The 24321-nt window shown below is 40.9% G+C and overlaps 1 protein-coding gene across 1 annotated transcript; it reads right to left on the bottom strand.

Annotated features, from left to right (window-relative positions):
- Positions 1-343: 343 nt before the first annotated feature.
- mrrf (mitochondrial ribosome recycling factor) lies at positions 344-24319 on the bottom strand. The gene is made up of 7 exons (XM_085166466.1): positions 24141-24319; positions 19531-19707; positions 19243-19395; positions 10756-10874; positions 3370-3461; positions 1910-2069; positions 344-1119 (listed from the first exon to the last, which is right to left on the bottom strand). The coding sequence occupies exons 2-7, from the start codon at positions 19703-19705 to the stop codon at positions 1042-1044; spliced, it is 777 nt and encodes a 258-aa protein (XP_085022592.1). The 5' UTR covers positions 19706-19707; positions 24141-24319; the 3' UTR covers positions 344-1041.
- Positions 24320-24321: the final 2 nt, after the last annotated feature.

The following is a 24321-nucleotide window of genomic DNA, read 5'->3' as shown; positions in this document are numbered from 1 at the left end:
AACCAATCACGATAAAGACGATGACACCGACCACATAATGGCTGTAAACAGCACATACATGAAAGCAGGGTTTGTGTGTGTGAGTGAGTGTCGCTGGGTTTCTCATTCAAACATATGTTGGTTTCAACAGCTATTGCGCTACAGTTCCTGAGTGAAGCTATTTCAAGGCAAAGGCCAAGTGCACAACATTAAAAGCCTTCTCCTAATGGACAATTGTGGTGCCAGGGCCTAGGGGTCTGTGCGCAGGAAAAGTCCATTATCACTCCAACTAATGGAGGAGGGAGCGACTTCAAACATAAAGTGGAAAAAATGAAAAGAAAACAAGAGAGAACAAGATGACGCACATGGTACAAAGCAGCGTTTCTTTAATGGACTCCATCAATAATGTTACGTTCCCAACTTTATTGTGTTTAAAGAAGAGAGTAGCCATATTATCAATCCTCAACATGGACAGAAATTAAAGGCCCCTTTTTTCCCCCCTCAAGTGCATTTTTAACAGACTTGGAATCAATGTGAAACAAATGTTTGGCAGCATCTTAATGGCATCTGTTCGGTCGACTCCTATGTCTCTGGAACAAACTCGCTTTTGCTCTTGCCACCAAGACAAACCCGCAGCCAGTTTACATTGAGACGGGTGCGCTTGCTTTTATATAAACAGACAGGCCCTGTGGCAAAGGGTTTGATTAGGAGGAGGCCCACAAATCCCATTAAAAGTCCATTCGTTGCTTTCTCGCTGTTTGTTTGAAGACAGGAAGAGTAACAAGGAAGGAGGGAGGTGACGGGTAGTCTGTTGTCGTTTTTGTACCAGTTTTTGTTTATGCAGATATCACGACGCAGCAAAAAAAAAGAAAAAAAAAGAAAAAGGTGGTCGTACCCAGTGATGTGGGCAGGAACAAGAGCCCAAGATGTGGTTTGAACAAAAACTACCTCCCCAACATGATCCAGTCACTGTCTATTAACAAGATGAAAAAAAAGAAGGATATGTTGCTGCTTTTTAGAGTGTCTTCTGTTTCACAGTGACACAAATAACAAGCTCCACAGTCAGCCTAACAGCTCCTTGGTCTTGGCTGCAAGATGCTTGTCGATGTCTGCTGCAATGTTGTCTGCCATCTGCTGAATCTGTGTAGGCAGAGAGAGGGGAGGAAAAAACAAAAGTAATGAAAGTTAACGCTTCAGAGAGCAGAGGTCTAATAAGAGGTGGCGTGACACAGCTACAGAAAAGGATGAGGGTGAGCGGAGGTGAGCTCCATTTGGGTGGAGGCTAGTTTCTCATTTTGAATGTAGTTTTCAAATAAAGAAAATACGATCAATAGTTAACTTATCAGTGAAGTGGACTCACTGCACTTTTCCTTATTTTCTGTAATATGTGCTCTTATAACAGTGCATGCTGATCAAGCTCAAAGAGAGCTGACATCCTATGGTCATCTCACCAGCTCCTGCTGGTCAAACCTTCTGTTTGCAAGGGGCAGCCAATCAGGTAGATGTTTCTTAAAGTGGGAGGTGCTAAAACTGCTTGAATTGGATAGACGATGAACTGAGAGGCTTCACCATGTCCCCGTATAAAATAAAACTTTTTGTAACTTTGCGATGATAAAGTTATCATTTGTCATCAGCTGTATCCTTGCACAGTGTTCATGTTTTGATTGCAACAGCTGGTAAACTCTAACTAGGCACTTCAGTTTGGTGGGGGGGTTTTGGAGGGAAAACCTCGGAGCAACACATTTCTGATGAGTTTTTCAAATATATTTTCTTAGAGTTTTGTGCAGCACAACGAAAGTGACTTCTGGTTGTGCTGCCTTCAGGGAAACATATCTGACAGAGGAAAAACCGTTTGATTTTTTCCTCACCTCAAGCTATACTTTTTTTTTTTTTCTTTTTTTTAAATCTCAGGGAATCCCTCGTCTCCTACCTGTTTTTCTACGAGTCGTATTGTGTCCTCTGAGTGTGCTTCCTTTGCTTTTTTGACCTGTGTGACAGCATTAGAGCGCACTCTCCTCAGTGAGTCTTTAGCCTTGTTGCTGAGCTGTTTGGCTACCTTGGCCAGGTTCTCCCTATGCTCCCGAGTCACTCTGCAGGGAAACGGGAAAAATGTCAGAAATGAGAGGCAAAACAAAAAAACGAGAGTGCAAAAAAATATATAATTCAAAGTTACAGGGAAAAAAAAAGGGAGATGGTCTAAATACTGAAATGAGACTTCTTGCTGCATGCCAGCAGCTTTGACATCACTTTTGGCGAATGCTGCCATCTGCAAGCACAAACCGCCTGTTATGCATCTGTATTTACCATGTTTATTTAAGACGAGATGAAGTCTAATACCAGCTCGGTTTGACCGCATTTAAGCGTGAGCTAGGAAGTAATTATTGTGTTTTGTAGTGTACGGTAAGAAGGTTTTATTAAAAATATCCTGGAAACAACATTTCAGTAAGAGACACTAACAAGCAGTCACAACTTTGTGTGACACGAGTAAATGCACTCTGAAAAACAAAATAATGAAAACTAAGGTCCTCACTTGTGCAGATGGGGACGCTAAGTGCTTATAAGCATGACGTCTGATCCTCTTAGCTCTGACTTGCAGCAACCACCAAACAATCTTCCTCAGACCTTAGAGCAGAGCCGAAACATCCGTCATCCTAACAACTTTGCATTCACTCTGCATTTGTTAATCACTTAGAAAGTCCTACTTCCCATTTCACTCTCCCTCTTTGTCCTTAATTGGCTTTTTTTCCCCCTTGTTTTTTGCCTCAGGGACTATTTGCAAACAATCCAAGTGCGCCGTCTATTTACTGCAAACAATACGGCCTAATTACCGATTCCAGGGCCAATCAAGAAGCGCCTTCTCTTTGGAAATGCAAATGTAGGCTTGGAGCGTGCCGAGACTGATTGCAGGGGGAAAAGCAGTCTGACTCTCGTGTCCCTCCTCTGCCAGAATAACACCTGCTGCTCCATGCGCACACACACTCTCATGATAATGCATGCACATAACCACAAGACAGCAGTCATGCACCGAGACGCGCATGCACGTGTGTATATGTAAAAAAAACATACTTTATATACACAGGCAGAGCGGTTTAGTGAGTGAGTGACTGATTGTTTTGTGTCGGGTTGTTTGATTTGGCCGGGGGAAAGAGAAAGAGACTGACCCAACCCTCACGTCGTCACACCGGGGGTCTCTATACATCTACAGGCAAAAGTCAATAAACCTGTCAGTTTAGAGCACGGAGACGAGTGGAGGAGGAAAATAGAGGAATACCAAAAGAAAAATAAAGGTGAAAGAGAAAAAGAAGTGAAAGATGGAAAGTGCTAAAGGGAGCAAAAATGTTTTCTGGCCTCCGGCGTGTTTGTCTGCGAGTGCGTCAAAGAGAGACTCACTTGGGAACGGGCACCTTGATGATCGTCCCATCCACCTCTGGGTTTAAGTTCATGCTGCTCTCTCTGAGGGCATGGGTGGCCGCTGCTGTAGCCTGGGGGCACATGCACACAGACACACACACACACACACACACTGGAGTGAATAAAAAGCAAATCTACAAGTGCAGGTAGTGGCTTAGCTCCAGCTGGCAATCATTAAGGTGTTGTGTGTGGTGTGTATATGGTGTGTGTGTCAGGGAAATCCCATGTAGTGTGGAATTGCCTCAGGCCACTGTCAACACTTGGCCCCGTGGGACAGGACTGAGAGGTTGCAGGGCAGGGTGGTGACTCCTGGTGACCCCACAGGAGAGTCTGCTTGTGGATGATACATCAACACACACACAAACTTTGAGTTTGTGTTCAGTTGTACTTGAAGGTTTTCTGGCAGAATCATTACCACATTATTGTTGTTATTATTATTATTATTAATAAAAGTTATTTATACTTTGTTCGCCTGTGAATATGGGAGGGGGGGGTGTATTTATGCATTGTTGTTTTATTACAGTGACACACGTGTATATATTTATTCACCTTAACAAACAGTAAATGCAAACATGTTTTACATATGTACATGACACAGACAGGAGCTATAAGATTATGAGTTACAGATGTGAAAGACTCATGAAGCATGAACTACACAAGTTATATTGAAGTATATGTAGAATGATTACTGTGTATAATTTCCCCCCCCTCTTTGGATACACAAAACAAACACTCCTCCCTTAACACTTGTTATGTGTTGCCCTTTACGAGTCCTTACAAAGAAAATAGGAAGTGCTCAACTCTGCTCAGATCAGCAGGATGCTGTGTTTGTTGCAGGGCGCCCTCTGGTGGACAAACTATGCAACATGAACACTCACAGCATGGTTGAAGGGTGTTTCTCTCATTTTCACTTTTATGAATGCAGATACTGATATCAGCCTGCAGCTATATCAGTCACAGTCTAGAAGTAAGACCCCACCAATGGATCATTTTTTTTTTATAATAATACAACATCCAACTACTGTTAGCTGCATCTCTATGGTAACCGCTGAATCCTTAAACAACAGCTTGGGATCTGTCTTGAATTTATCAAGATTTATTAATTTCCCCCCAGACTGGAGCTGTCATCATTATAATGACTTAAGATTGGGGGAGATTAAAAGAGGCAGCAGTGCTGCATAGAGATAGAACAACATAGGATCAGAAAAACTACTGGACCACAAACACACAACGCACAACAACAACAGTTACATGATAAGCTGGATTTTGGTCTTTTTCCCAGAACTAAGAAATACACTTAAAACTGAAAATGACATATTAAGACATGTTTACATGTGTAAAACTGAGACATTATCTACCAAGTGAAGCTTAAGTTAAGCAATGACTGCATAGGACCATAAAGCTACAGTTAAAAGAGTGCATAGACACAATGGAGAGGAACAAAGCCACACTCCTCAAGCTAGCGCAACAGTCTCATAACTCAGTTTGCAAAGTGAGCAAATGTGCAATGCATGTGGAGAAAAGAAAAAAAAAAGATTTCCTCCTCTTACTTCGGCCGTCACTAACCCATCCTGCTTTCTCAACAGCTCCTTCTGGCCTCATCCACTGGGGGAAAGAAATGGCAGCAACATTAAAGGAATTTATTTGTGTGCATTAAATTAATTCAAGGGGTTTCTTTTCTTTTGTTAAAGTCATTCGGGAAACAGGCCTCCAGTTGCACTCTTTGAGCGAGGGGTGATAGATTCATCCCATACCTATGTTTGATTGTTCTCAGCATCAAATTCATCACCATTTCCCCTCTCTGACGACCACTCCGGTGGTTACTAAAACCCGAGTGGAATTTCTCTGTGAAGCCTGGGCAGGTTCTGGTTAATATGTTGGAAAGGAAGAGAAATTACACTGAAGTTTCACATCAAACACTCACGATTTGGTTCAAAGCAAATAGGCGAAGGAAGAGGAATGTGTGTGTGTGTCTGTGTGTGTGTTTTAAAAAAAAACATTTAATGCTTAAACATGGACACACACACACACACACACACCAAATTGCCTCCGGATCCGAGCGTAGTGGTTAGATGTTGTTCTCTGTATCGTCCCAGCCTGCTCTTAATGAATGAATGGAAAACAATGGCAGGGCCTCTGTAGTTCCTGGTAATGGATAGGCATCATTATAAGCCTGTTAGCTCTGAGTACTGACGACTCACCTCTGTGTGATACATGGGTAACACGGGACATGACAGGGTAGCGTGCATGTGGATGAGTGTGTCTGTCAGTGTATGTGTGGTCTGTGGTTTCTAGAGTTTCTGGGAAGGAAAAAAAAGAGACTCCGGATTCAGGTGGAAAACTGACTTCACAGATTTGAGGTGTTGATAAATACTTGGATTTGCATGTTGTTTGTATGCTGTGGTTTCACCTGGAGAACAAATGAGGGAAACCACAGCCCTCAGGTGACTGGCTGTGGAAATAGAAGGTGCAGGAAGATATTTAAAAACAGGTTTTTGTTTAGCAAGCTGTACTGGAAAAAAAGAAAAGAAAAGGAAAGGAAAAGCTCTTGGATGTCGAGTGCAAAGAAGCTTCTTTTAACTTTTTTTACTGAGACAGATTTTTATCGTTTGCCTTCACTGCCTCTTCTACCCATTTTATATATAGAAGAAAAGATGTATGGTGTATCTGCTGTCGTCACAGCCAGTGTACAGTCACTTTACTTAGGACCTGCTAATGCCCCCAATTAAGGAATCTCTGTTTTACAGAGATGAGAGCAATGAATTATTCTGCCACAGTCACATTAACCTCCTAGGACCTGGCGTCCACATATGTGGACATCACATTTTGGGTTATTTAGACCAAAATCCTCAATTTTGCTCTACAAGGGCCTGATATCCACTTACGAGGACATTAAATTGCCACTGTTCTATTGAAATTTTAAACGAATATCCTTATATGTGGATCTTATTTTTCTTAGAAACAAAAATTTGGTAAGAAAAAATCTTTGTTTTTACATTCATCAGGTCCCAATCAGCCCAAATATCAAAGAGAATTAAAAATGCATGCCGTGGAAGAGTTCGGATCTTAGGAGGTTAATGTTCAGGAACATTACTGTAGCCAACATAGCACAACAGCAAGCTGTGCAGTTTGTCCACACACTACATAACCAGACACTTTTAACCACAGACTGCATATAAAATATATTTGGTGTTTTTGGAGCCACAAGTGACCGTATTTGAAAAGTTAGAGTGCTAATTTATAAGCTAATGCTAGCAAGCCTGATTATTACCCATTATGGTTCAATCACACTTATTTACAGAGTAAAAATAGTATGGCGGCCTCTTCTAAACCTCCCAGGAAAACAATTAATGGTTGGCCGGTGATTGCAATGAGGTTTTTGCTGCTGGAGACTGACTCCTAGTAGTTGGGGTGACCAACTGGTTGCCCATGTTTTGAGGGTGTTGCTCATCCACCTGAGCAAGGACTGAGAGATTTATTAAGGTTTGCAAATAACTACAGACTGATCTGAGTCAGTCTGCACCGGTGAGTGCAACTTGTCTGCCACAGGAAACTTGACTCAATATATTCTGGTTATATTCCTACATAGAAGCAAAGTTGCTGAGTGTCTTGTTGCAGTTAAATTGCTGTTCTAAAGCAAACGTGGCACGATCTGTGGAGGGATTTCTGAATGAGTATTATGCTGATGAGGTTGAATCTGAATGTAAATGCTAATATGAATTTCTATGTATACAGACAGCAACAAAATTTTCTACAAACAACAACAGATTTGTGATTTTCACTGATTGATCACAGTACTGCACTGTACACAGTCCTCGCAGATTCGCAACAAAGGCAGTCCAAATATGCAGTTGGAAGAATGCGTCAGGTGGATCCTTCGCAGTCCACCCAGATTCACTGCACATTGGTTAATGTAGAGTAGTTTTGGGGGGGAAAATGACGGTGCAAGTGAACAGTACAGGAATACAGTTAAAAGTAAGTGCTGGGTTTTATCTCAGTCAAACATCCAACAGTTCAAAATGTTAAAATAACAAAGAATGTTAAAATAACAAAGAATGTTAAAATATTCAATTCTGACAACGTTTCAGCCAACTTATGTGACATGCAGCTCCTGCATGCTTTTAAAGCCTTTACATTAAAACCAAAGAAGTATGTAGCTTCTGTGTGATGCTTGTGGTCACAGACAGACACCCGGTCCTAAAGAAGTCTATGGGAAAATGACCTTTAACCCTGACCTCCATAAACACTTTCCTGCTGGGATTATTCACTCAAGCACCCATTTCAGGTGATATTTTAGTCATTCTAAGTAAGAAGGATTACCCAGGATACGCTCATTTACTAACCTCTGATTGACAAGTCATTAGCGATGAGCACTAGACCTGCAAGTCTTAACACCAATACTTATGTCCTTCACACAAACACAGTCAAGGAAAATTCCTAACAACAAAACAAATACAGTCTATTACAGATAACTGTAAAACTAGCAGCACCGTGACAGGATGTTAACACTTTTGGAGGGAGAAAAAAAAAAAAAAAAAACAACCACAAAAAAAACTCAAACAACCACCTGAAAGATGAAGATTGTTTAGAGACAGGGTGGAAGGGAAATGCTCGAGGGAGCAGCTCAGGAATACTGGAGCTCAACGAGTAGAAGGAGTCTCCCTGGGAGGCTCAATGTAAACCTTAAAAAGAGAAAAAAAAAGGAAAAAAAAGGCCTGTATGCCAAACTGCAGCGCTCTGGAGAGTCTGACAAAGGAGATGGCAGAGAGAGAGAAAAACTGGAGAAGGAGATGAAGGCTGTGGAGGAACAAAATAAACTGTAGGAAGAAAGAAAGTGCTGGATGAGGAAAAGGAAAAAGTTAAGGTGGCAATCAGAAAACTGAAAGAGGAGGGAAAAAAGCAACTGAAAAAGGTAAAGAAAGACGTGACAAAAGCAAATAGGAAATATGACAAGAGAGAAAGAAAGATGAAAAGACCGAAGCTGAAAGGGGCCAAGAAAAGACTGAAAAGCACAGGGAACCGTGGGAAGACAAGAAAGAATTGGAGGAAGTGCAAAAGGCAGCGCAAGAGTGGCTGAGAGAAGCAGAAAAAGAAAAATAAACTTGGTGAGGAAAAACAAGTGGTGGAGGACACAAAACAAGTATTAAAAGGAAGTGCAGAAGGAAACCGAGGGCAAAAAAGTGAACTGGATACAGTCAAACAAGAAATGGAAGATACGAGAAAAAAAGGACAGGCAGTGATGGAAAGAAAGCGGAGGAGGTGAGGAAGAACCTGGAGACCAATACGGAGACTGAAGATTGGACCAGATGTGAGGAAAGACAGAAAAGGATGAGAGGAAGCAGCTGAAACACAAAAAATCCAGATAGGACGGTGGAGTAGATTTCTCCTCATTGCCTCCAAGCTCCCTCCGTCTCCTTCATCCTCATCTTCTCCCTCCATCAGCCTTCTACTTTACTGCCTCTTCCTCTCAGGTATACACAGCGGTTCAGTGACTAACATTGTGTTACATGTAGTTTTCCAGGTAAACTCCATCCCAGTAGAATTATAAACCAGTATAAATAATTTTTTTTTTTTAAATTTTAAAAAATTAATCAAAAGAAAATAAATACATTTTTATTAAAAATCATTGAAAGTTCATGCGTGTGTCGGTGTCTCTTAATAAACAGAATACAGTAATTAGACCTCAGCATGGCTGCTGGTTGCTGGGAAAACACTGGTGGTTATGATTCAAGAAGGACTAAAGCGGATTGTTTGTACGAGTGTCTGTTGTTCCCAACCTTCCACTATGAAAAAGACCAACTTATGACATTGTCTGATGATGTCACTGTGATGACATAACTGGAAAAAAAAGAGACTGTCGGGAAGTTTAGTTTTACTTTATTTTTACGATCTTAGACATAACTCCTGAGAATTGAGTCATTCTTTTTTCATAAGTGCCCGAATTTCAGAGCGGTGTTTTCCGCAGGTTGATAATATGGTGGTGGTTGTGGGTGGCGTGGGCAGAGTTTCTCTAAACACCTCATAGGCATTCAGAGTGACTGAAATGGGCCTTTAGAACAAACTATTACCAGAATCAGCCCATCCTTACTTTTCACTTCATCTCTCTCAGGTCTGTTTGAGAGTTCAGACCTGGTATAAGCTCAGACTAAGAGCTAGCTATTTAGTTTAAGAATCACCCTCAACTAAAGCAAACTGTTTAAAGAAGTGAAATCAGTCTAAATTTGACTATTTCCTGTTGTGTGCTTCCAGATTATACCAACACTGCTGGGTTTGGTTTTTTAGTTTTTCCTCCACATAAATGACATTTTGGCATCCATCCAAAGGGGTTTAAACCAGAGCCAAATGGAAAACAAATACATGTTAATTGGGGTTTATTTACACAGGCAAAATAGTCAGTTTTATTAATAAAATAGTCCTAAACAGTAAGAAATTGCACACATTTCTGTGTCTCTGTAGTGAAACCGGTGACCGTGCTTTATTGCTGTGCACAGCCAATCCCCCAAAGGCCCATAATGAGCCAGGAAAACCCTGGTTATGCATATTTCCGTATTGTATCCTGTCTGCTGCACTTTTCCTCATTCATACATATGTGGAGATATTTTCATTTGCAACATTTTCAGATCATTTTTTTCTTGTTTGTCATTTGCAAGAATAAAGGACTGTGCACATATTTCCGTTCAATATTTAATGAGATCAAAGAAAATGTAGCAGACAGCAGAGAAAGTTGAGCATATCGGTCATTAGCGTCTCTGGATATATGACTGTATAGTGACACATGCAAGCACATTCAGCTTTTCCAGACCACCAGAAAGTCTGGCCACCAAAAAACGTGAAAATCTACAGAGCAAAGGAGGCAGCGAAAAGAAGCAAAAAAAGAAAAATAATCCATTCCTTCCTAACCTGGGGGTAAAATGAGGTCATTTCCTATTCTGTGACAACTCACACTAAGACATATCCGCGCTGCAGTACACACATACAGACTTTTGTTGCTATCTTTCACCCCAGAACAAAGGGCTCCCTGAGTGATCAATCAATTAGCATCTGAGACACAGCATAGAGAGAGAGAGGTAGGTCAGGTTTCATTTACAGAGTGATGTGAGATTCGAGTTCTGGTCTGGCTTACTTTTCCTTCTGTGAGGAGGACCATCTATCTGTCTGTGCGTCTGATTATTTTTACAAAGCTTAGTTACTGCGCGCTTGTCCATATGAGACAAACTGATACCGGTAGGAAGAAATCATAGCTGTGTGTGCTCTGTTTGACTCTGTGTGTGTGTGTGTGTGTGTGTGTGTGTGTGTGTGTGTGTGTGTGTGTGTGTGTGTGTGTGTGTGTGTGTGTGTGTGTGTGTGTGTGTGAGATCGTCTTACTTCAGGGAAGCTGCTCATGTTGACCATAATGAGCTGAGGTGACTTCATGGAGATCTGGCCCAGCTGCTTGAGAGGGAACTTCCCATCTTGAGTCGTCACCACAATGTGATCCAGAGCTCCTAAACAAATACAGGTCAATGCCAGTGTTTACCTTCTTCATTTATTTACCTTCATGGACAGTTTAGGCATCATTGTGTTCTCACTGTGTGCACTGTAGCATCCCGATTTTTCCTTTGTATTCGCATCACAGGATTAACTGTTCTACTGTAAGGCAGATTTAACTTATACATTTAATGTACTTTAATTGTTTTTCTGTCTTACTGTTGTTTTTAATTATGAAATCCATCTTTCAGCAAGATATGATATGCATTGACCCCAGAATTATAATTATAGATTCATTATCATTTTCTTTATATTTTTCTTTGAAGGAGCCAGACTTTATTGCAATTTCTTTTAAGTAGTATTAAGTAGTAGTTCTCCAGGCACTCTGAAGGTCTTTCAGAGTGTCTCTTTGGACATTGGCTGCTTTTTTTCAATATTTGAAGACCATAGAATCAATTTTAAAATGTATTTTAAGGCATTTTGTTACTAGCAGAAACACATAATTTGTATAGTTGAGAAAAAAAAAAAAAAAAAGCCAAATGTAACACAATTTGATGGGAATGAAATAATAGTTTAGCACCAACAAGGTAATTCCCAAAGAGCTCTTTGCGGAAAACTTGGCAAATCATGGTTAGGAGAGAGGTACAACAGTCAGCATCCACAGCCATCTTTAAAACACGGCGGAGGCTCCGTCACAGTGTGGGGACGCATTTAAGTGAGTTGTGTTGGCAGAATCGTCTCAAAATTGCTCCAGCAGCACCTGGAAAGTATCCGATTGCCAGTGGTTCATTTTTCAGCAATGGCAATGATCCCAAACACACTGTTAATGCAGTAAAAGCATACCTGGATAGAAAAATATACAATTGAATATTGGTCGTGGACTGGCCTCCCCAATGCCTGGACCTCAACAGTGTGGGATCATTTTGATACAGAACAAAAGGCAGCCAACATTCAAAGATGAGCTTTGAATTAAACTCACATAAAATGCCTTAAATGTTGTATTTCCATGTATATTTCAACATGTTTGAGTGAATAACTGCACCTGTTTCCCCATTTTTATAGTAAAATATAAAGAAACGGAGGCTGGCTCAAGACTTTTGCACAGCACTGTAGCTGGACATGTTTTAATAACTTATTTCTGCGCACACATGCATTCACATTCACATGCATCCTTATGGCTGTCCTCTTTTCGAAACAGTAACCTAATTATCGCCTCTCTGTGACGCATTTAGAGGAAACCTGTAAATTGTAGCTTTAAAATCAGGTGAAAGCAAATCAAAAAAAAAAAAAAAAGCAGCAGTTACCACCACGAAACAGCTCAGTTGATTACTAACAGAACAGTCACTGTATTTCTGGTTAAAGCCAGGTTAATCATTCATTCTTGCTTCACAGAAGGAGGGAAATCTATTTTTAATCACTCCATAAATCAGAAAATACTTTTAAGAGCCATAAAAAAAATCAAGTCTTTTGCAAACAAAGTAAAATTTGTCTCTTAAAGATATATTATCAAATGGATTCTGTAAAAACCTTCAAAATATAAACAGAGAGGAAAATAAGAGTTTGTTAGCGCTCCTAAATTGGAAGATTTCGAGCTAAGGGTATGAAAAAATATCTATTTTTGATTGTGTCTTCTAAAATCCTGTACTGTAACATTCGATTTGTCAATTTTAAACCAACATTTGTATTGCAGTGATTTGCACATTTGCTTAACAAGTGAATGATTCCCAGTCTGATCCGTGGAGGAGGCAAACAACGCCTTGCGATGCTACGGCGACTACTTACGAGTAACAAAGCAGCTGCAAGTAGCTTTATATCACTTTAAAAATCAATCAGAGGCTTTTTTTCATTACAACCTTTCTGAAAATATATGTATGATAATACAGATGGAGTATTTTATCATTAGATATTAACTACTTTGGAAGAACGACCGACAGATCAGTTTTGGTCCCAAATGTGTATTTTGGAGCTTAAGCTATGGAAGCAAAATAGCTGAAATTGAAAAATAAAAATGGTCTGACTATAGAGTTTCACCCTGTGTGTTAACACCAGCACTGGCACATAGTTAATAAGATGTTGCTATGGTGTAATGGAATAGATGAGGGGAAAAATCATTTAGTCCCTTGGACAGATTAACAGATAGAGGAACGTGCAATAGCACAGTGAAAAATATTAATTTTGAGACCACTGTCAGACTCTTAAAAGTTTCCATGATCTATTGTCTCCCCTCTTTGTCAACACTGAACGAAACTAATGCATGTTTGCCAACACAAGCTGACTTCTGTCCCTCCCTCCCTCTCTGCATCCACCCACTCCTCTCCATCCTCCATCTGGCTAACCTCAGACGCGCTTGTTTCCTTCTTCTCCACCTCTGCCTTACATCACTCCCTCCCGGCTCACCCGGTGGGGGGCTGCGCTAGTGGTGTGTGATTGTGGAAATGTGAGGTGAACCGAAGGTGAGCCAGTGGTGTAGTTTTCTCTAAAAGATCAATTTATCATATGATTTCAAGGGTTAAAAGAGAGAGACATATCCAATCAAAAAATAAGATACAGCTGCAATGAATTAAAAATAAAAGGTTGGTATGATGTGATAACATGGATATCAGCTGACATGCTGCCTACTTTGCTGCCAATTATACCGTCTCTCTTTTTTACTTTGTCCCTCTGTGTACATGCAGACAGCTCATGCCCATATCTCTGCCTGTCTGACTTTGTTACCTGCACCTTCACAACGAGCACCAGCACATCTGCAAGTACTTTAAGCAGGCAGGCCGGCAGACAGTCGGTCATTGCTACAAAGATGGATGGTGAGAGGGGGTGGCAGCTGGTTGAGATATCGGATGAAATTTGGCTAAAATGTTCTTTATTTTTTAAACACGTTGAGTTTTTAACGATACCAAAAACAGATTTTAAGCTATATGCTGCGTCTGGGTGTTGGTGTAATCAGGATATGTACCACATTAATTTGCACTTTTTCCCCTCCTTTGTGTCTTGTCAGGCCAAAATCTCCTTTTAAAAAGGTGCTGTAAAAATTTATATCAGTTCCCATCTCCTTCGCCTATCTCAGCGAGTGTTTGTCTGAACCGTTGCAAACTTGCTGGCTGTAATGTCGTTCACCCGAATAAGCCCAGTGCTCAGTTTGAGGTTGTCTGGATGAGCGATTCTCACCTTTTGGTAGTTCTCCCTTTCCTGGAGTGACTGCTGCCTGCTCCAGTCAGTTTTTTGAGGAAAGGGGTACTGTGCAAAAGTCTTGAGCCACCTCTCATGGCTTTATATTTTGCTTCCAAGAAGCCAGACTTTATTGTAATTCTTATAAAAGTGATCTTGATCAATAGTTCTCATTTTCTTTGAACAATGACTCATTTTCAGTCCAGTCTTCGTACCCCATTTTTTTGTAATTATTTAAGTCACTTAACACTGTCCTAAGAATCGTTCAAGGATAAACGCCCAACCTAACAAAACACCAATTTTAAATGCAGTCTTTTGCTGAAATGAAATTTGCACCAATTTATATTTTTGCACCAACGAGGTGATTACCAAAGAGATACTAACTGAAAACCTGTCATATATTGGCATGGAGCGCTGTGCAGTGTATGCCAAATTACAGTAGAACAGGAATGAATCCATTCTTAGCAACAGTTCTTAATGGGATGCAAACCCAAGTGGAAAATTTTGAAATTATCATCAGTATGTATGAAGGAGATCAAGACTAGGCTACAACAGTGAGTGGGTACAGGCATCTATAAAATACAGTGGAGTCTCTGTGATCTTCTGATTGACAGTGGTTCATTTTTCACCATAACGATGATTCCAAGCATACTTTCACTGCAGTAAAAGCACATCTGCACAGAAAACACACTGGAACACTGTCAGTCATGGATTGCCTCCCCTGAGCTCAGACCTCAATATTACTGAAGCAGCTTGGGATCGCATTGACAGAGAACAGAATAAAAGGCAGCCAACAACCAAAGAAGAGCTCTGAATGTCCTACAAGTAGCCTGGAGAACTATTCCTGAGGACTACATAAAGACATTCTTAGAAAGTGTGACTAAGAGAGTTCAGGCTGTGTTGAAAAATAAAGATAATTACATCAAATACTGACTTTCAAACTTGTACAAACTGACTTTGGATTTGAAAGTCTCCAATTTTCCAAGCAAAATAACAAAACGAGGGGTGGCTTAAAACTTCTGAACAATAGTGTAAATGGTTTTTGTTTCACATAACAGCAAAGCTGTGGAGTAATAATACTGCATCTGTGTGTGCTGACCGGTGTTCTCATTTACACGTGAAAAGCTTTACTTCTGCTCAGATTGTTGAGGATAAAATGTTGCACCTATTTGAATCCAATGAAAGGCAGCACTATGATTTTGTGTAAGTGCTCTGACCTGTGCCCGGTTGTGTCTGATTATAAGTGTCCTTGTTAGAAGAAATTTACAAATATAGGTGCTGTCGAGAAATGCCAACAGCACAAAAAGGGCGATTACCAACATAACCATTTTCTGACGCGCTACAAACACTAAATATGTTGGATTAGTGCATTTTTTTTGCGCTGTCCTAAATCATACATCGGCTTCTTAGTCATGAATACTTTGAGACCTCCAGTCCAACCCTAAACTAAACTAAACTCTGGGGTTTTCCTGCATATAAAATTCTGTTCTATTGGCCTTCTTCCAAAAGAAAATCACCAGGGCTGTGATAAATTAATACTTCAGGCGTTTCTTTTTAAAGTGGTTTTATTTTATTTACTCCAGGATAAATATGCTTTTCTTTATCAAATGGCCAGGGGTAAAAGGAAAATGTATATAGCTCTGTTAAGTAAGACTCATTACCGTATGTGGACTGATGTGCTTTTGTGTGTAGTCTCAGCACAGAGCTGCGTTTTCAGCCAGGAAAAACTCGGTAAACCTAATTCTAAAGTTTCCCTAAAACCAAGTCTTCACCCTCAAACAGGCTTTTGAAGGAGTGTGAAAAAAGGAGGCAGGCCAAAACACTCTTTTACAAAAACCTGTAAAAATTTCATAAATCTGACGTCCAAAACCAGTTCTCACAAAGACAGCTGGACATGTTTTTATTCAGTTTAATTTCTGCAGATCCAAGCTCCGAACCAGCTCAATCACACACACACATGCATCCAATGAGTGCATCCTCATAGCCGTGCTCTTTCCAATACGGTAATTTAATGATTTCCTACATGTGATGTGATCAGCGGGTGTCCACATACATTGCAGCTTGGGCGGATTACAATTACCGCAATGAGAGTATATGCTGATTAAAAGCTTAAGAAATGGCGATATCCATGTTTCAGCTAGTTGTTTTTACCCGTCTGTGAGAAACAAGAATGTGAAGTCTACTTTAAACAATGTTTTCTTGGACACAGCGCTAGTTTCCAAGTCACATTACCCATCTGCGATGACCATGAGATGGTGGGCGTAGCACTGATCTCCCTCTCTCTGCATTTATCTGTCTGACTTTGTGCTACGTGTTTGCTGCACACATAAGTACAGACTCATGGCAACAAACAGCAGTACATACAGTCATACACTCACTCTCATAAGTTTAATGAGAGCCAGATGAGAGGTTCATGAACAACACACACACACACACATACGCTCGGACAGCTGACGTCATCCCATTCCACCATCTCATCTCTGCTGTCAACTCTAAGTCCTGCTGCCTCCCTGGATTACTGTCCAGCTGGACAGAGGAGAGGGGGATGAATGGGCCAGAGGAAAGGAGCGAGGGATATATAGATTAGGGGGAGGGGACACAGGAAGGATGACAGAACAGAGGGATTGATGCAAAAAACGGTAGAAAGGACTGGAAAAAGAGGAAGCGATGAAGGGAACTTTTTACTGAAACGTGTTATAAAATTGTAAAAAGGTGGTTTAAAAATTTCTTATGTGGTCTTATCTAGTCAAAAGACAAAGTATGAAGCTGAGAAGCACTGGAAAATTATAAGACAAAAGTAATAGAGGCAGGGCTCCACACAGAAAATGACTCAGAGCAAAAATCAGTTGAGTGATAACCGGATTAGAAAAAAGAAAAGTTGGGAATGTGAAAAGCAAAGCTGGACACTGAAGGGTTAATGATATTGTATGCGTCTTCATTCTGTGTAAAAAAAGAAAAAGGAATACTACACTAAAAGCAAATCAGATACGTGTGCGGAAGAAAAGTGGAACAAATTCAAAGTAATTTCAGTTTGAAGTCCGATTCAGGCAGCTGCCTCGTCCCCCGGGAGCTTCCATTACACACCCCACCTCTGACTCCCCGAGCGTGCCCCCATTTATTAAAATGCAGAGAGAGGAAAAAAAAAAGGCTGTGACCTGGATGTACTTGGGGAAGCAGGGGCCAAGGCGGGGTCAAGGTAACATCAAATAGGGATCTCTTTATGCTAAGCCTTTTGGCGCCGTGTCCGAGAAAGACTTTGATTCCAAAAGTTTTAAAAACGTTAAGAAAAAGCCCCCCTCTTAACTACAGTGCACACTATATTTGGACAGTTACCTATTTTTTCCCTCCAGTATGTTAATTCTGAAACGAAATAATGGATACCACATTAAATGTCTTCCTCTGGCATTAATATAACCCCAAAAACTCATCTGTCTTCATCATAAATGCATATTTTCCTTTAAAGATGTGAACAAGAGCAACTTTTCACATTATAGGATGAAAATTAGCCCCAACCCCCCCTCTCAAAAACATGCAGCTCACCTAAACACTCTAAGGTTTCAGCTGTAATTCGAGCAGGTTTTCAGAAATCTGAAAAGAACTAAGTGGGAGACGTAATTCTTTTAACAGCTTAGGAGTACAAAAGTAAATGGAAAGATGCCCGTGAAGGAAAACAATAATAATAAATGCTTTTGGAAGAATCATTTACATCATTACCAGCATGATGTCTATTGACTTCTCCGAGGCTTTAACGGTTTATCGTCATCGTCTTTTAGATTCTCTCTCTCTCGCTCTCGTTCAATTTTAATGGATCGTTTACATGACCCCACTTGACTCAAAACCTACAAAGTTTATTCAGAATTGATTCAAGACCTTTCAAACTATCGGGCTTACAGACAGAATGTCAAAAACATAATCTCCCTGGTGGTGGTAAAGATGAGCAGAGGTTTCTCCAACTTGTCATCATCTGCAGTACATAATATCATCAAAAGACTCTCTGTATGGTGACATCATCAAAAATTAATATTGGCCGCCTGTGATCTCCGAGCTCTCAGGCAATGTGGATTAAAGACTGATATGATTCTGTCTTTGAAATCACTGCATGGGCTCAGGAACATTTCAGAAACCACCGTGTGTGAACACCGTTCACCGTGATGGCCACAAATACAGGTTAAAGCTCTGTCAGAAGAAGCCACACGTGAACGCGATCCAGGAATACTGCCATCTTCTCTGTGCCAAAGCTCGGCAAAGTGGAAAACTGTTCTGTTGTCAGATGAATAAAAATGTGAAATTCTATTTGGAAAATATGGACACTGGACTACACAGGAGAGGGACCGTTCAGCTTATTATAAGTACTCAGTTCAAAAGCCGGCATCTCAGATGGTGCATTAAAGCCTACAGAACTGGCAGCGTGTACATCTGGAAAGGTACCATCAACGCTCAATGGTTTTAGAGCAACATGTGCTTCAATTCAGACATCATATCTCAACCAGTCAGTAGCATGGCTTTGTAGCAGAAGGGTGTGGGTGCTGAACTGGCCTGCTGGCATTTCAGACATTTGACCAGCTGAAAATGAAAAATATGACAAAAAAAGACCTGGCACTGCTTAGCTAGAAACTCATAGCAGACACAAATGGGACAACATTCCTCTCCCAAAAGTCCAGCAGCTGGACTCCTCAGTCCCCAGATGTTCACAGACTGTTGTTAAAAGAAGAGAGGATGCAATGCAGTTTAAAGCTTTTTTGAGACTTGTTGCTGCAACCAGATCTCAAATTCAAAATAAGACAATAATTTTCTTAAAATGTTAGATTTCCTCAGTTGAAATAGTTGATATTATCTATGTTCTATTTTAAAATGTTGTTTCTGCATTTTGTTTCCATTCACATTTCACACAGAATCCACATGCCTTTGTGGAATATTCCTCTTTGTGATATCCTTGTTATGTGAGGCTGGTGAGCTTTTCTGTGCATGAACAAAAGCTGGACGAGCACACAGGTAAAGTTTAGCCACCACGTGTTTAACTGTCTTAATGTTTTCAGTCTGGACTGTACGTACATGAAGTGATGTCTGAACGTTTCTTTTAACTTTAGAGGTAATGCTTTCATGCTTCATCTGCCTTGTTGGTAACCCTTTGTTCTCTGCTTTGAACTTTGTACTGAAACAAGGAGGAATGAAAGGCACAGTCCAAAAAAGAAAGAAAGAAAAGTACGATAAGCTCACTACCTGGCGAGGTTCGGATGCTGAGGTTTCGTGTGAAGTCATCTTTGAGCGAATCGAGAACAGTGGTCATGTCCTCCTTCACTTCATCCAGACTGATGATGTCTTCCACCAGAGATGAATTAATGTTCACCTTCCCTGACTGGCCCTTTGCCTTGGCTTTGAAGATTAAACGAGAGAAAGAAGGAAAAAACAGAGGGAAGAGTGGAGACTCATCTAGATAAATAACACCACATTTGTGCCAGCAGAGTCATGGAAGTTGTACAAGTTAACTTCAGCAATCTCCTCACTGACCTTTGGCCTTTTTGGTGGCGTAGAACCTGATGCATACAGCAGGAGCAGGGTGGTGGAAGGCGTCAGGAGCCAGAAGAGGCCTAAGGCTGACTCTGGATGTGAGCGGAGACCTGACATGTCGCAGCAGGGGCTGACACAGGAGAGGCCGCAGCAAGCTCAGATGATTCAAAGCCATAACTGTTGACACAGAAAAGGGGAGAAAAAAAAAAGAGTTTAAATTAACAAAACATTTTAAAGTAGATAAATGCTATACAGCTGAGTTTGGATGGGCAACATGTGATTACATTCGACAGAGCTACAATTCAATCAGAAAAGCAGTTGAAAGCACAGCTGGTAATATTAATCAAAATGAGGTAATAGCTCATATCAGCCAGCAGGAGGTAGGCCTTCATCTTCTTCTAACAGTACAGTACCGTAGTCTGTGTGCACCTCAGTAAATGCATGATAATTTCTGACAGAAGTGCAACTAAATCAAAATGAATGCAACCTTCTAATCTGTCATTTCCTTTGTAGCATTTCTGTTACGGTCTCCATAAATTATTAAAGCATTCAAATCTAATAAAAGGGATTGACTTGCAGATGAATGATCAATATTTGCTAAGTAAATGAAACCTGTTATTAAGTGAGAGCGCATAATGGTGTGCACATAATGACATCATAAACTAATGTTTGCTTGATAAACAGCTGATCTGATCTAATTTTTTCCAAATTTCTGTAACTAATTTTTTCCCCTGTGAGGTTTATAAGTGATCTTTTACTCTATGTTTCTGACTGTGAACATGCTGTTATGTTACACTATCTGGTAGAGGTTTTTTCAGTCCCTTTGCCACGGTTGTGTAAATTCAAGTACCTAGCCATGCAGATTGTCTTTACAAATGTTCACTCTAAAGAGCTCGAGCGTGGTACTGTAACAGGATGCCGCTGTTTCAAGAAGTCACTTTGTGAAAGTTCTTCCCTTGTAGATACTCCACAATCAGCCCTGAGTGGAGTGATATTATTGCAAAATAGAAGCTTTTAAATACCACAGCAACACAGCCAAGGAAGCACGGTGGTTAGCACTGTCGCCTCACAGCAAGAAGATCCTGGGTTTGAATCCAGCTGGGGCCTTTCTTGCATGTTCTTCCTGTGTCTGCACACAGTCCAAAGATGTGCATGGGGTTAGGTTACTAGGTGATTCTAAACTGGTCGTAGGTGCGAAAGTGAATGGTCTCGATAACTGTTCATACCTCCTCTGGTATTAACATCAGCACAAAAACTGTGTGCTTAAAGTGTCATAGAATGGGTTTGTGTAGGTGGCCAACTACGTTTATCCTTATAGTGTATCTTAGTCTTTCTTTTTCCCCACTCTGTGCAAACGTTGTAAACCTGCCAGGGACTGCAGATGAAAATCAGCCAGTGTAACTAAAGCACATTTACATGAGTCTCGGTGTGCATGTTAATGTGCACAATCCCCTTAAAACATAATAAAAAAAGAAATAAACTCTTTTCATGAGTAATCATGTGCGTGTTTGGGTTGTGAAACAGAGATAAAAGCCTATGAATAAGAAATTCTTGAGAGCAGCTCAAAAATTACTCATCAACTGATCTAAATAACAGTTTATTATTTTTCTGGTATTCCAAAAAAATGAATCCTTTCCACCTGAATTACAGCCCATGCATTTGACCGGAGTTTCTCTCGAAGTAGAACAGAGATGGTTGGTTCTTATAAATCCATCCACACGTCACTGTTTTTGTGAAGCTTTCAACAGTCACCACCTACATTACATTCAGTTACACTCATACACTTAAAAACATGCCATTTCTCATAAATCTGTGGGATAAAGCTAACCATTATCTCAGCTCACGCGCACTCGTCTGGGCATTCCTGAGGGAGGAACCTCCCATTCAACCCCCCCCCAAAAAAAACCAACAATATGACAGCAGGCCCTGCCTTTCAATGGACGAATCACACTCCACCTCACAAATGGGCTCTTGACTGTGAACTGTGTCACTGACCCTCGGTGTGCACACACAAGTGCAGAAAAACACGGAGATATTTAAGCCCCCCAGACACAAACAAGACTCTAAAGCCTGTCTTTCACAGTCAGTGGTTGTGAACAGCGTGCGGTGCACTGCTGCCCGCCTGACATCTTCTATTGTGCCTCGTGTATTTATAACTGCGACCTGTGAGGGGAAACACACCGTCTGAACAGTCTGAATACCCAAATTTAACATTTTAAGTCAAAGACTGTGTCACAGTGAGCTTTAAACAAGCCACTGGGTGTGGTTTGTCTCCAACCAGACATGACACTGACCTCACTGTTCGCCATTATACCTCCAGCTACCACTAATCCCCAAAGTCAACCAATAACTCCAGATATTAACCAACATCCAAACTCATTCCTGCGGCAATATTTAGGCTACACAGTACACCACCACCTCCAGTACAAGCCCAAAACAGGTATCCACGGCTGGCAGGTTTCCCAGCAAGTATGATGCGACACGCCACAATGTGGCAGAGACGATAGGCCGAGATGCGGGACGGTGACAGATCTCTTTAAGAAGCCAGCCGAGCAGAAAGAGTGAGGCGCAGGTGTTCAGTGGGATACTGTAGCCTCACGTCCTGTAGATTTCACACACACGGCAGCAGCTGCAGATACACCCTGTGTCTTCCAGCAGCAGAAACCAGCTGGTGAACCCGCATGCTCTGTCTCCTTTTGCTCTGCAGCCTGAGCAGTGAACAACACAGCAGAGTATCTGATGATGTTCTGCATGGCTCTGCCTCCTCAAACAAGATGTTCATGCTGGGAGCGAAACAAATTATTTTCTTCTCATTAAAAACCATTGAGCACACCTGGTTTAGTGTGTAATGAATTCCTAAACTTTCCTCAAATGTTCTTTTTTGTCTAATACCAAAAATGCAAAAGATCCCCATATTTTAGAAGCAGGCTCCAGACAATACTTCACATTGTTACAGGCTTGAGGATTCGATCAATTCAAACTAATCATTTCATCACATAGTAGCACTGCAGTTCGACTGATATAACAATCAATCACCATAATGTGTTGATGAATATGTTTTTACCACAGCATAATGTAGAAATGATGAAATGGAGACTCATTTCTCTGATTTGTTCCCCCAGATCTCTTCCTTCCTTCGTCCTCTGGCCTGTGACCAAGTCTTAGTAGCCAGTGTTGAAAGGTGCAGCTGGAGTAGAGAAAAGGTTCTCTGGCAGAGCTTTACTCAACAAAGCAAAAGTGCCACTATTGCCAAAGTGGTTTTTTTTCTTGGTTTTTTTTAACCATCATAGTACAAAAACAGGAGTGGCACACAGCTGTTTATTTAGGGTGATTGAATGCGTGACTAAACCTTCTTGTCTTCACACTCTGTGTGCGATTAAAAGAAGGTTTGATATCTTGCCACATTGTCTCATGTTGTGAATTTAATTTTGAAAAAAGTCCCAAATATTGAAAAAAAAAAGTCACAAAGAATTTTATATCTGTGATAATGAACACAATTTATACAGCAACAATTCATAATTCAGCTTTGTCACACATCATATTTAAATGACATGGCTTTAAAATGTCTCATCCCTGCTTCCCCCACACACTCTGTCTACAGAGAAAAAGAGAAAATATCCAGTCAGCAGCAGGTCTCTGGTTGAATTGTCTCTGGAGGCCAGAGAAAAATGGTCAGACTGCTTCAAGGTGACAGGAAGATAATAATAACTCTAATAGCTACTAGTTACGACCAAGGTATAGAGAACAGCATCACTGAGTGCACAACACGCCGAACACTGTGGGATACAGGAGCAGAAGATCACACTGGGTGCCATTCCTGTCTGCTAAGAACAGGAGAGCGAGGCTATAATAAACGCGATCTCTCCAAAATTAGACAACAGAAGACTGGAAGATGTTTCCTGGTCCGATGAGTCTTGATTTCTGCTGCAGCATGCATCCATCCTGCCTCAAATCAGCAATGATGATGCAACCCATGGTGCAAATAGCTCAAATAACACCAAAAAGCACTGGTTTCTTGAAAATGACAGTGGGTTTACTGGACTCAAATGGCAACCAATCCAATACAGGCAAGATGAACCTAATATCCAGTGAGTCTAAATGTGTAAAAACAGGAACTATTGCTTATGTACATGTTTTAATGGACCTTTTCACAGACTTCCTGTTACCCAGCTGGGTATGAAAGTGATAATTTTGTAGTTTTTCGACACCAACAGTAACTTCACAATTAATCAAATCAAACACACAAATCAATAAGAAACGTGCGCCCCAGCCATCTATGGGGCACATCACATGCGCAACTTAACATGACGTTAAAAATTCATGTGTTTTTATATTACTGTGGACTCGGTCCTGCATACAGCACCAGAATAATTCGGTGCAAATTTCACAGCAGTTGGGAGCTATCATACAAGCCCATGCACATTTAGGTTAACTAACTGTACGACTCTATAGCTGAGGGGTTGAGAAGGTCAGTAAGACTTCTCTCCATTCTTACAGGGGGCAAATTGAACCAAACTGAACTGTGTTCAGCACAGTGCTACCCTTAATTTCAACAACAACCCAGCAAAATAAAAGCCTCAACTGTAAAGTGCACTAGAACACACACTTACTTCAAAAAGTCTTCACAGAAGCGTGTCAGCCTTGGCAAAAGCCATCGGGGAAAACGCGTTTGACATCTATTTCGTCATCACTACGAGACTGTATGTTATGGCCACCTGGTAGATGTTGGATATCTGTACGGGTTACACCGACTGGGCGGGGTTACCGACTGAGAGGACACTGGAAGCGTTG

The sequence above is a fragment of the Neolamprologus multifasciatus genome, chromosome 7, assembly GCF_963576455.1.
Source record: "Neolamprologus multifasciatus chromosome 7, fNeoMul1.2, whole genome shotgun sequence".
Classification (NCBI taxonomy): domain Eukaryota; kingdom Metazoa; phylum Chordata; class Actinopteri; order Cichliformes; family Cichlidae; genus Neolamprologus; species Neolamprologus multifasciatus.
The sequence above is the reverse complement of the archived record's forward strand: the minus strand, read 5'-3'. Positions and strand labels throughout refer to the sequence as shown.

Coding starts and splice junctions, on each gene's coding strand:
- mrrf (XM_085166466.1), bottom strand. CDS start 19,705: ATGGCTTTGAATCATCTGAGCTTGCTGCGGCCTCTCCTGTGTCAGCCC. Junction 3,462..10,755: donor ACATGAGCAGCTTCCCTGAA/GTAAGACGATCT, acceptor ATGTGCCCCCAG/GCTACAGCAGCGGCCACCCA. Junction 1,120..1,909: donor TACGACTCGTAGAAAAACAG/GTAGGAGACGAG, acceptor CTGCCTACACAG/ATTCAGCAGATGGCAGACAA.